The sequence below is a fragment of the Cornus florida genome, unplaced genomic scaffold (genome assembly GCF_030987335.1).
Source record: "Cornus florida cultivar Cherokee Brave unplaced genomic scaffold, ASM3098733v1 CherokeeBrave_3.0.0_Hap2_Chr02, whole genome shotgun sequence".
Lineage (NCBI taxonomy): Eukaryota > Viridiplantae > Streptophyta > Magnoliopsida > Cornales > Cornaceae > Cornus > Cornus florida.
In genome coordinates, this window is record NW_026775572.1 from 68600230 (window position 1) to 68613587 (window position 13358).

Consider the following 13358-nt stretch of genomic DNA (forward strand, 5'->3'; position numbering starts at 1 on the left):
AAGTGCGTCAGTCATCTAAACCTTGTCATCATATGTAGATCGACGATTGATATCATGTGATTCACTGCTCTGTCCTCAGTATGATGAATGTGGGGTGTTGGGTGAGGACTATAGACATTTAATGACAGTGGACCGGGTGTCCTGGTGCTACAACAATTTACAATTATCTAAGATATTGGATTGTGTTCAGAATGATTACTGAAAATTTGCAATGGATTATCAATCCAAAATTTTGTAAGTGGAACCAGTTAAAGACTTACAATCCTTTTGGTTTGAAACCAAGGACCTCTTGAGCTGGTTCAGCCACTTTGGAACCTGTTCAAGGCACAAGAAAAATTTCTTTTCTTTTCCAGAATTTTCGAAAACTCTCAGTGATTAAAATAAACACAAAAAATCTAAAAACTAAAAAAATCAAAAATCTTTTTGAGTTTTTCAAAATTTTCAAATTTTTTTATTTATTTTAAAAGCAACAAATCACTGATCATTTAATTCTTCGAGTCAACACATGATTCAAAACTTTTCAGGGAATTTTAAAGAGTATCTAAGTGCACAAATTTTTGACTCCACAGATTTTTCAAATATTTTTAACTCTCAGAAAGTAATCACAATATGAAATCCACTTTGCAAATTTTGTTGAAAAATTTAGAAATTAATCTAGCAAGTTCATGTGTGTGTGTGAAATCCAATCTCATCAATTTTCAATTGAATTTCAACAAATTATTGTCTAAACCATATGGATCAAAAAACATCAAGATAAAATTATTTTTGAGCAGTTTTTCTAAGTAAGGTGGCTTTCACTCTAAAGAACAGACAACAATACCCCAATTTAACTTATCTCCACCTTTCTTTTTACTCAATTGCTCATCTTCAAAGTCTAATGGAAGCTTTCGATCAATTCTCAATAGGTAGCCTTTTCCTTAACAATGAATTCAACAATTTTTTAATTTTCTTTTCTTTTTATGTTGAATATTTTCATTTTTTTTAAGCTCCTATTTTTTTTTCTTCAAATAATAACCTTTATAGTATTTGTGATCAATAAATCCTAGTCAACAATTCAAAGATTTTCAATCAAAATTTTCAAAGATGGACTAATGCACAAAAACTATGAACTCAAGAAATTCAAATCTAAAAATCTCCCAATCAATGCAAATTTTCTTTCATTGTATAGATTAGAAGCCAATAATCTATTTTTATCAAATCATCATGTGTCTCAATTTGCGTTCAAAGATAGATTATAAATTCATTGAAAGAATTTTCACACATGTATCATGATGAATATAATCAAAACTCAACACATAAACCAAACCCTAACAAGTGATCCAATGGTAACAAAATTTGAATGTAAGCATAAACCATGATCACTAAATATCCTAGGACTTAGTTTGAAGGTGAAGTCCTTTTGGAAACTAGTTCCACGAACTTAACAGGCATATAATTGATCAAATCAACTTTTTTGATACACATAGTTTTCACTCTCACTTCCTGAAATTCTTTTTCACATTTTACCTCTTTCTTAGGCAAATTTTCAGTTTTAGAATTCTTAAGTGACACAAAATTCTTTTTATTCTTAGAACACACATTTTTCTTTGCATGAACATCATGAGAATGGATTTTAGAAAAATCTTTCTTTTTCCTATGAAAACATGAGTGATATTTATGTCCATTCTTACCACAAAAAGTGCATTGCAACAGTATAAGCACATAAGACATATCATAATGCAATGCATCAGGCAAACATAGATCAGGCATAGAATTATCAGCAAGTTTAACAAAAATTGTTTTACCTTGACTACTAGATGAGCCTTTAACAAAACATAACCCAGTTTTATCATTTACATTCTTACCCATGTTGATCATCTTATTCAAATTTACTTGACCCATAGTGAAACCTTTCAGTTTATCTTGTGCAGTTTGCAATTTAAGTTCAAGATAATCAATTTTTAGACCAAGATATTCTTTCAAGGAGTTAGCACTACTTACCTTATCTTCAAGAATGATGATCTTCCTGGTAAGCTCATTACAATATATTAGTCTTTTACCAGTGCTCTTGGGAAGAGCGCTGGTATAGGTGATACAGTACCAACGCTTCTACTGAAGCGCTGGTGTAGGTGTTACAATACCAGCGCTTTAAGGAAAAGCGCTGGTATTGGTGTTACATTACCAGCACTTCAATAGAAGCGTTGGTGTAGGTGTTATAGTACCAGCGCTTTAACGAAAAGCGCTGGTATTGGTGTTACAGTACCATCGCTTCTTCTATTGAAGTGCTGGTGTTGGTGAGTACTAGCGCTTTAAGGGAAAGCGCTGGTATTGGTGTTGCTGGTATTGGTGTTACAGTACCCGCACTTTAAGAAAAAGCGCTGGTATTAGTATTACAGTATCGGCCCTTTAAGGAAAAGCGCTGGTATAGCACCCTTCCATTCCCTCCAATTTTTTCTCCTTCCCTCCACTCTTTTCCCTCCGCTTATTTATGCATGTAGAATATTACATGTCTAAACTGCGTCGTTTTCTTTTGTTCCATTAAAACACTATATTCCACTTTTCCATTTCAATTTGATTTAGCCCTAATTTATCCATCTCCCCTTTTGGTTCGTCCCTCAGCCTTCTCTTCCTCTCTGCTATCTCGATCTGCTCCGTCTTGATCTCTCACGCTCGATCTCCATTACTTTAGCTCATCGTAGGCTCTCTCTCTCTCATCCCTCTCTCTCCACCACCATTTCTCAGCTGAAGCAATTCTTCCACCTGCGTTTCAGAGGCCGTTTTTCCATCTGAAAAACCTCCATCTAAACGATCTCAATCTCCGATTCCCTATGAGGTAACTCTCTTCGTCCTGCCCGTCCCGTCCCTTCTGTTTCATAGAGTTATCCGGCGATAAACAAGATGGATCCCCTAGTTCAGTCACTAAGTCAATAGTGTATCCGGTGAACATCACATTCCCCCTTCCCTAACTGGTGTAGCAAGTGAACCCCCAATTAACGGAAGTACCTCAATTTCAAATTCTCTCTCTTCCCCTCACGGATCCTACTCATCCTCTCTCTCTTGTTGGTAAGTACCCCCTTTCTCTTGAAGCTTTCTCTTTGTCGATATTATATATATATATAGGGAAATCTCCATAACTAAAATAATCTTTAGGTTTTTCTAATTTTTGGTTTATGATTCTTATTATGGTTCTGATTGAAATATTTTTTTCAGTCTATTATATCCATTGACTTCAAAGCCTCGATTGCGATCGTTTCACATTTCAGGTAGGTCTATCTATTTTCGTAGCTTTTACAAATTGGGCTTCCAGATTTTAGTTGTTTTGTGTTGCCGGGAAAATTATTGTTTTTAGTTTCGTCAATAAATTTATCAATCAAAATCCAGGTCGAGGTTGGAGGATTTGGATCTTTGATTTCAACCGCTGAATTCAGAAAAGTTTCAAAATTTATTCATATCTATTTGTAATTCGCCTCCATATATATATACATGCAAATTTGTTTTAGGGTTTATTAATTTTATATTCTGTGTATAAAATTTTTTCCCCTCTTCAGACATGCGTTGATGATTATATGCTGAAGTTTTGTGCTTTTCTGGGTTATACTTATTCATTATATTTGGAATGTATTTCTTTCATGATTAGAATTAGTGCAATCGTGCAATCATCAATGTCGACTTAGACGGATGAATATAAAATTACTCTCCGTAGTGGGATAAAATTTCTAACTACATGATTTTTTATTGTTACTATAGGGCCGACCACTGATTTTATTCTATATTACTGTTATTGTGTCTTAAGTACTGTATTCCTTGATTATTTTATAATTTGTTGTAACTCTTAGTTGAGATTAATTTGCTATAAAAAGGAAATTCTGAATTTAAAATGTTTTTCAGAATTTGTTACCACCACACACTTTTCCTTGGAAAAACCCTCCAATCATGTTATCCTAAACCAACCAAATGCAAACAACACTGAGAATTTAAAATGTTTTTTCATCCACATATATGTCGACCAAAGGGAACTTAGCTAAGTTTGTGGGGTTTGCAGGTTGTGGCGAAAGCTAAATCGTCCATTGTTATATTATACACCAAGATATATGGCCGAATATTTGGAGGAAACTGACCACCTAATTTCCTTTCTCCTGTAGCTATATGTGCAAATTCCCACTTTATTTTTTAAATCAAAATTGAAGGAACAAAAGTTATTGAGGTATGAGAAATTGTTTACGAGGCATGTGTGTGTGAGAGAGTACCAACTAAGAAAAAATAATGATTAGCAAAGTCATTGTAAGGTTAGCATAGCACGGTAATAGAAGTGTTATCATAGTATCTTGAAGAAGTGGAGGTGGAGCTAGACGTTCAAATAGAAGTATAAAAGATACTATTTATGGTAAACAAAATGATCTCAAACAAATTGGCAAACTTAAATTTGAGTAAGAATATTTTGAAAATAGAGGGAATAGGAAAAAAATAACACCTTTGGTCGGCACATTAATACAATCCAGAACATCTATATCTTTTATCTAATCTGAGGCATGCAGGTAAACCTATAATGGCACATTAATACAATCTAGAATATCTACGTCTTTTATCTAATCTGAGGTAAGCAGATAAACCAATAATGGCACATTAATACAGTCTAAAATATCTACATCTTTTATCTAATCTGAGGCACGCAGATAAACCTACATAATGGCCAATTGACCAACTTAAACTAAATAACCATAAAGCACTGAAAATTTAATCTAAACTACGACAGGTGTAGCTAATATAAGCCCAAGATATCTTCAAGGGGCTGTATCATCTCAGGATATTATAGACAGGTCGGTAATTAAATAATCAATGTGCAAGTCCTAGAGCTGATACTTCACAATCTCATGAGATTAAAGAAACCTTTACTGTCCTAAAAGTCATATGTGGGGTACAAGAACTACTTTGTGCAAATTAAAAACTCTATGATTACTAATTTACTCTTCATAGAATATACCACAACAGAGACATATATCTGATAGTGACCACAGAAATTTAAAACCCATAAAAAATCATCCCTTTTCAGTCCCTGCATTTAACTTGCACATGAAGAAGTATGACTTGAAATGGTAATTGCACATTAAGAAATATGACTTTGAAAAGGTGAGCAGATAATGATTTTTGCACTTTTTCCCTTTTAAACTAGAGCCCACCAACATTGTCTCCTTCCAACCTAAATATACTTTTTCTTCTATAAATATACCCTCAATGCCTTCATCAATTCGTACAAATCCCTCTCTTATCTCTTCAAAACACCAAGAAAAAAGAGAATGGCTTTGACATTTCCTTCTTCATCTTCTTTCATCAATTTAAAAGATACCAAAACTTTCAAAACTCCCGATGACTTCTCCGGCATGGTTTGTTTTGAACAAACCAAGCCATCATGCCGTCTTCGAGCAAAGATTTCGACTGAATTGTTGATCTTGCTCAACTATATATCTATCGTCCATTAGCTATTTTATTCATCGATTCTCGATGGCATTACAGATTGGCTTGTAATCAGTTGCATTGGATCCAACTTAATACTTTGACTTGGAACAAGAGTCAATAATTACCACTATGTCATAGTTATTAAATTGCCAGTGCTGATGTTTAGATGTTGTGTTGAATTACAATTTTATTGTCTTTTTTTAACAATTTGATTGCATTCTCTTAACTGAATTCTCACTTTTTTGTTTGCTTTTCTAGGAAGGATAAATAATAAGTTAACAATGAAACGAACGGTTAGTGAAGTGGAAAAAGTGAGTGAACAAAATACCAAAGCTTCAACTTCAAAATCATCCCAACCACCGCCGAAGAAGAGACGGGGTCCGACACGATGCAAGAATATCATAGACGCGAAAACCTTATTACCTTTAAGGTACATATATATATAGATCATCTTATATAGTTTACATAATTAGACTATATTCAATATGAAGGAGAAAAAAGGATTTCTATCTTTATTTTTGTACTAAACATCTACAATTGTTAATTTTTGTTTAGGGTTAATAAGTTTGGACAGCCGATCGGTCCTGGGAGTGGTACATAAACTAATTATCTGGGAACACTTGCCCGAAAGGGTGAATTAGCTCCTTTGTGCTACAAAACTTGGTGGGAGATGCCTAAACAGCTGAAGGAGGATATGTGGAACATTGTAAAGGTAAAACCCTTCCATAACATTAAAATAATTTTTATGGAAAAATTGGACTAACATACAACAATTATCACATTTTCAGGGAAAATATGATGTGGGAATCATGACAAAACAGTGGACAATATCCTCCATCGAAAAAAAATGGAAGGGGTACAAGTGTGAGTTAAAAAATGAATACTACTCAGTTAGGGATACAGATGAAGAAAGATTGGCAAACCTACCACCTAATGTTGAAAAGAAGCATTGGGAATTTTTGGTTAGGCATTGGGGTACGCCTATGGCGAAGGTAATCCTCCATCTATCACAATGTTTTTTGAAGTCAATGAGTTGAATTTATAGTTTATATGTTTTCAGTCATTATTTTAGGTGGAATGTTCTTTGCTCAAAGAACTTTTACTTTTTCTCACTTTTTGTAGAAGGTTAACAAAAAAAATAAAGAACGTCGTGGGAAGCAGACAATGATGCATACTACAGGGACAAAAAGCTTTGCACGTATTTCTGTCGAGGTTAGTTGAAGTTTTTATGGAAAATATAAATTATTTCAATTCTTATGTCGTTGAATGATTATAAATGTTAGTGGTAAATAATATATATTACAATGTATTCTTTTATAGATTGAGGAAGACGAAGGTATTCAGCTCTCTCGTGCAGATTTATTCATCCGCACACATGTAAATAAGGATGGCAAAGCTACTGATGCTGCTGCTTCAGAGATGATTGTAAGTTTTCACACTTCCATTTTGCAAAAAGGGGGTCATGTGCCTTGAAGTGACCAATTTTTAAACTCTTTACGCTGTATTAGGGGGTCATGTGCCTTGAAGTGACCAATTTTTAAATCATCGGCCCATGTGGAGGCAATTTACTTTCTTGTATTTGTTGAAAAGCATGGGAGTATGGGATCATTGTATGTGGAGGCTTCTTGTTGATTGATTTGTGTTGTGGAGAAGAAGTATTTGCTATTTGTTGTTTGTTGTTTGTTGTTTGTGTTAATTTGTTACTCATATATTGTGGCAATAGTCTTTTGAATGTAGACAACTTCAAATATTATATACAAGCTACGTAAAGGGCCACTAAACACTTGTTCATGATGATCATTGTAATTATTGTGATAAACAATCAACTCTACAAGCTTTCAACACTTGGATCTCTTGATTTGCAATTCCCAGTTGATGAGAGGCAACAATTTATAGTAGTTTTCAACCACAAATTTATCTCTATATATCTATATTATAGAGTATATAGATAAATATGTGTATAGAAGGTTTCAATAATTCAATGTAACGATGCTATTACACCCATTTGAGAACTTTATAAATCTCGAACGTAATCATGCTAGATGAATTGGTATTTAGTAATATTGTTATCTCTTCGAAGAACATACCTCTATTGATTTGCATAGATTTCATTTCAATTTAGCTTTTCTAAGGTAAAAACATTAATATTTGCTTGAGCATCCTAATTTTTCTCGTATCAAGTTACAGAAAAAAACAAAGGTGCACAAATTTAGAAATATAAGTCATAACTTTGGGAGGCAAAGTTTTTTATTTTCTTTTTTAATATTACTCTGTGTAATTAGAAATCAATTTGACCACTTTGCCCTATAACAAGGTCGTGGAAAAAAATCAGATTAATTGGAAACAACTTCCACTCGACAAATTAGACTGTCATAGAAAAAATTTATAGCTTGAAACTTATATTACTAATTACGTGTTTAAATATCTTATATTTTAAAAATAAATTAACAATGCTTTATAGATTTGTAGATTCACCCCGAAACAAATACAGATCCTTATATGATGTATCATTGTGAAAACTTACAGATATCTTGTTAGTTTTGTTAAAGAGTAATGATACATCCTCCGAATTCGCAGGACACACCAAATAAGAAAAATGTAAAAACAACGTGCATCCTCCATTACATAACATCACCATAATAATATTAGTGATATAGCCCACACCCTAATCACATCCTCCAATTCAAGAATCTTTTGAATTTGGAGAATACATCTTTATTCTCAAATGAAATAGATATCAAAAATTTATTCTTAACTTATTTGACCTTGTGCATAGTAGTAGTCTGCCAATACTCAATAATCCAACACTCAAGAAAAAATGCACATAATTAACCATAGCAGTTCAAGCTCAATTCTGAAATAATTAATGATTTTCACTGCTACCTTGATCCCGCCCTTTACAAAGCTCCAAAGCTACTACATACCCCTTTTATCATATCCTGATACCATTTTATCTTCTTGTTCCACTACACTAAGTGGAAGTTAGAGAATTTTTTGAGCATCAGAAGAGCAAAGTACCTGAGAAATGAGAGTAGGCTTCCAGGATTAGTCCGAACATCAATGAGATCTAAAACTCGAAAAGCCTAAAAATAAATCAGCAACGGTGGATGGCCTAAATTTTTTTGATTGAGGAATCCAATTATCCTCCCAACAAAAAATACTTTTCCCATTTCCTACCTTAGTGGCAACCCCTTTTCCATCACTGCTCTAGCTGCCAAGATACTTCTCCAAACCCAAGATGGATTATGCCCCTTCCCAGCTTTCAAAAAATCTAAGGAAGGAAAATACTTTCCTTTCAAAACTTCAAACAACAAATCAGTCTTCTGCACTTGAAATCTCCACCCCATATAAGCTAGAAGAGTAAGGTTGAAAGCCTCCACATCCCGGAAACCCAACCCACCGCATGACTTAGGTTTCACCATACAATCCCAACTAATTCAACGAGTTTTAAACTTTTCCTCCCAAACAGCCCACCAAAACTGAAACCATTTTTCTTCAACCTGTCATAAAAAAATTTCGGGAGCTTGAAGTAAGATATTGCATAAGAGGGTAAGCATAGCTTTTAACACCTTTCTACTGCTAGGCGACAAAAAAATTTCCTTTCCATCCCCTTGTTTTCCAAATACTTCTCTTGGCCCCACTCTTTAAGGATAATAAGTAAATCCCTCAACAAACAAGTTTTTTGAAGATAGAAATTTGAGTTGATAGTTTATCACAATATTTCCATCTTCAAAAAGCTTGGCATGTTTATAAAAATTGTTTCAGATTCAATCTCTGCAGATTTCTAATCCAATTCAGATTCTTCTTTTTTTTTTTTTTTTTTTCTTTCAGTTCTGAAAAGATTTCCATCTTCAAAAAACTTGGCATGTTGGTAAAAATTGTTTCAGATTCTATCTCTGCAGATTTCTAATCCAATTCAGATTCCTTTTTTTTTTTTTTTTTTTTTCAGTTCTGAAAAGATTTCCATCTTCAAAAAGCTTGGCATGTTGATAAAAATTGTTTCAGATTCAATCTCTGCAGATTTCTAATCCAATTCAGATTCTTTTTTTTTTTTTTTTTCAGTTCTGAAAAGATTTCCATCTTCAAAAAACTAATTAAGAAATTGTTATCACTCACCCAATCAAGTAATTATTGATATATGCTGCGTTGCTACAGTGAGGAATTGGTAATCTTTATTTTATTTTATTATTTTTTTTCCGGGTAAGTAAGGATTAAATAGAAAAAAAAAAAAACTGTATAGTATTACAAGGGGCATTCCACAGGCCCACAACACTCGACAACAGATCAGCCCATTGGACAGGGCATAACCCAAAACAAAGCTTACAGAGGAGTTAACCAAAACAAAAGAGAGACATCTCCTAAAACACCACGCCCAAACAGAAATTGGTAATCTTTACACGAGACAGTCCAAATTCATAGATGAAACTTGAAAATGCTATCTCAGGTTCATTAAATGTCCAAGCATGAGAAGATGCACATTATCATATCAGCTGAGACAGTAATTTTCCTCCTCTATTTTTCTTTTTTCTTTTCTTTTATTGAAAACAATTATGATTAGAGAAGTAAAATCTCTCTCTTCTTTTTGAATCTATTTTAGCTTTTAAAAGCATTTTGCTAATAGGAGCCTTCATTTTAATTATATGCAAAATTTTATATTTGATTTATACAGAACATATAATGTCAATCAATTAGCTGATAAAATTATGGAGATCAGATTAACTTTATAACTTATGCCAAATAAACAATAGATTGGAATTTAAGATAATCAACAAAGCTTAACAAAACAATGATTAGTAACTAAAGCCATTACCTTGCCATGGGATATGCGCTGAAGGTTATAGATTGGATGCAAACTGAACTTTATGCATATTATTCCAAAAGTGCGTGTCCCCCATACATGAACCCTTGTTTTCATGCTTGATTGAATAAGCATTCACTAGGACACAATTTTTGCCTAGTGAATCTTAGCAGTACTTACTTTTAGCAGTACTTAATTCCAAAGTATTTAGTAGTAATTATTACCAACCCACTAATAAAGCAAAAGAACATATATTTAAAGAAGTATAAATTGGAACAGTAACAAGTGTGCATGCAATAATATCATGATGGGTATCATGAGTTACATGCTTGTAGTTTGTATTCACTTCCATTGTGTCAAGTTTTTGGCCAGGTAAATCCTACTTAAAGTATGCAATTATTTTAAATAACAGAAAAAAAGAAAAAAAAAAAAGATAGAAAGTATAGATGGACTCCTATGATAAGGAGAACTCCTACTAAGAGGACAACCACTGGGCACTGTTCGTGTTCATGCAACAATCAAAACGTTTACAACGTAAATTATTGTTCGTTTACAGCGTTTACAACCACGGGGCACTGTTCGTGTTCATGCAACAATCAAAACGTTGTAAACTTGTAATTATTGTTGATTTTGCTTGTTTTGGGACAGTTCTCCCATTGTATTCAATATGATCTCATCAAGCATGGCAATTTGTACGTAAATTATAGATAACAAGAAGTTGTATTAAATAATTGAATCCTAGATATAAGCCTTTTATAATATATGAAATAATTTCTTGGTGGTTTGTAGTTGGTTTGCATCAGGATTCACTGCCGGCTCAAATACTTAAGGAGCAATTATCAAATGATGTACAATTTTCACACACATTTTTGAACACATTATTTTTTATTGGCGTATTATATGTGCTGTTGCATTGAGATTGGTGATTAAATATGATTTACCATTTAAAAAGTGTTGGATTAAGTAATCGGACAATATGGTACTTGTCCAAGGGGATTAATCAACAATTTAGGAACCTTTATTGACTAATTTTTTATTCGGATTACTTTTATTTGGTAAGATTGGGACTACGTGTATCGAAATGGAATTTTTTTAAAAAAAATCCAAATTAGTATGTAGCTAAAACGAAATTGAACGTGTTTAAACGTTTAGGCATCAAAAAAAAAAATATATATATATATATATTTATTTTTATTACTCTTTTATCATTGGACATAGTGCATATTAGGTTGTCGTTCCTTATCAAAACCAACACTTAAATACGATTCTGAACTAGAGAAAATTTTTAGGCGAATTAAAAAACCTAAAAAAAGAATTCTAATTTGTTAAGAGAATCTTTTCAGAACTGAAAACAAGACTAATAGATTGCTTTCGTATCCATCCTTTAATTAGATTCACGCCCCTCACAACTTTTGCCTAGTGAATCTAATTAAATAAAAGACATAGAATTATGTGTCCTATAATAATAATTGCACACCAAGTCTTTTGTCCAATTACCTATATAAGATTTTTCAATTAGATGGGACATTCAAATTTAGACATAAACAACAGTATTCATAAGTTGGCAATTTCTTTAATCATATTGTATACTTTAGCACAATGTCTGGTACCTCAAAAGACTACTAATTTGATTTTTCCTCTTCTATAACGACTCGATTACATTTTTTATTAAGTGTATACTTTAGCATAATGTATTAAAAGAACTACTAATTTGATAAAAATTTGATTTTTTTTTTTCTCTATTTACTTCATTTAAAATCTTTTGTTTTTGTCATGAAAGCTAAGGTGTGTGTGTGTGTATATATATTATACATGCACATGTATATTTAAGCATTACATGTACATAGCTTGTTGGGATTTCAGTTCTTTTGTGCTTTATTTAGAATCTAGGGTTTTCAGTTTTGGATGTTTCATAGTAGTATGTCATGGTAGTTCAAATTTTTTTTTTTTTTTTTTTTGGTAGGAAAATATAAGAGAACTTCAAAAAAGTTACTCTGACTCGCCTATTGGCAGCTCCCAATGATTTGTTCTCCATTGTGAGGGGAGAAGAGAGAACTGGTCGTGTGTGGATGCTTGGCTTCGGGCTTACACTAAGCGATGTTTGGGGGCCCTCTCCTAGTAAAGCTGAACTGATTAATAATGCTAAAAAATCTCAGGAGGAGGCACGCGCTACACATGTAGAGTTGCAGGAGACGATTTCAAAAATGCAAGCCGACTATGACAACAAGTTGGAAAATTTACGAGCCAACTACGACGACAAGTTGGAAAATTTACAACGACAGGTGGCTATGCTAATGCAGATGCAACAACAAAATTATAGTGGACATGTATATTTATTATTAGTTTTACTATTTACTAAATATATGTTTACTTATGCCAAGATTTCATGTATTTTGTTTTGTTATTTTGAAGGATTCTGATTCTTTAAATGCTCCTCCTAGAGTATCCCCAAATCCATTTTCTAGTCGTGATGCCAATTCAGTTAAGGTTATGAACTTTTAATTTCTCTTATATATATGTTAAATTTTCATTTATTATAATGTGCGCTTAATGAATTTATAAAAAATGTAGGGGAATTCAAATCAAATGGGCAAGAAGACTTGTTGAAGTTGAAGATGGGGTCGTGGCTGTGCTTTTTGAATTTCCTTCGCCTTGGATGGGTTCTTTTTGAAAAACTTGTACTACATTTGTTAAAAATTCTTAATTCTTTTTGTGTGACATTTAGTATCTTTATCTAGACAATTTGGATGGTATTTTCATATTGACAGGTTAACTTGTGGTTGTATTAGTATACATTTTTTACTAGCTTAACTTGTGGTGGTATTAGTAGTCAATTTGGATGGTATTTTTCATATTGGCAAGGTTAACTTGTGGTTGTTTGTAAAAAAAATTTGGATGGTATTTTTATATTGACTTGTGTTAGGATGCATTTAGTAGTCGTGAAGAAATTTTTTTCCAAAAACAATAATGGGAAAAAAAATATTAATTTTTTTTTTTTTTTTTTTTTTCAAATAACCCTTTACTAGCACTATTCCAAAAAGCGCTGGTAAAGGCTCTTTACCAGCACTTCTCCAAAAGCGCTGGTAAAGACCTACCGACACTGGATTTACCAGCGTTTTAGAAGAAG

The 13358-nt window shown here is 32.8% G+C and overlaps 1 protein-coding gene across 5 annotated transcripts; it reads left to right on the forward strand.

The window, feature by feature from the left end:
* Positions 1-2511: 2511 nt before the first annotated feature.
* On the forward strand, positions 2512-13065 carry LOC132295246 (uncharacterized). Of its 5 annotated transcripts, XM_059793430.1 has the most exons (11): positions 2512-3042; positions 3190-3242; positions 5692-5863; positions 5989-6094; positions 6129-6145; positions 6222-6425; positions 6556-6645; positions 6754-6858; positions 12388-12558; positions 12644-12718; positions 12803-13065. In XM_059793430.1, exons 6-11 carry the CDS (start codon positions 6243-6245, stop codon positions 12836-12838), a joined length of 660 nt encoding a protein of 219 aa, XP_059649413.1. In that variant the 5' UTR covers positions 2512-3042; positions 3190-3242; positions 5692-5863; positions 5989-6094; positions 6129-6145; positions 6222-6242; the 3' UTR covers positions 12839-13065. The 5 variants fall into 5 exon arrangements, with proteins under 5 accessions (XP_059649413.1, XP_059649412.1, XP_059649409.1 ...); XM_059793429.1 differs by having other exon boundaries at positions 5989-6145; positions 12388-12513; positions 12644-12712; XM_059793426.1 differs by having other exon boundaries at positions 2513-3042; positions 5989-6145.
* Positions 13066-13358: the final 293 nt, after the last annotated feature.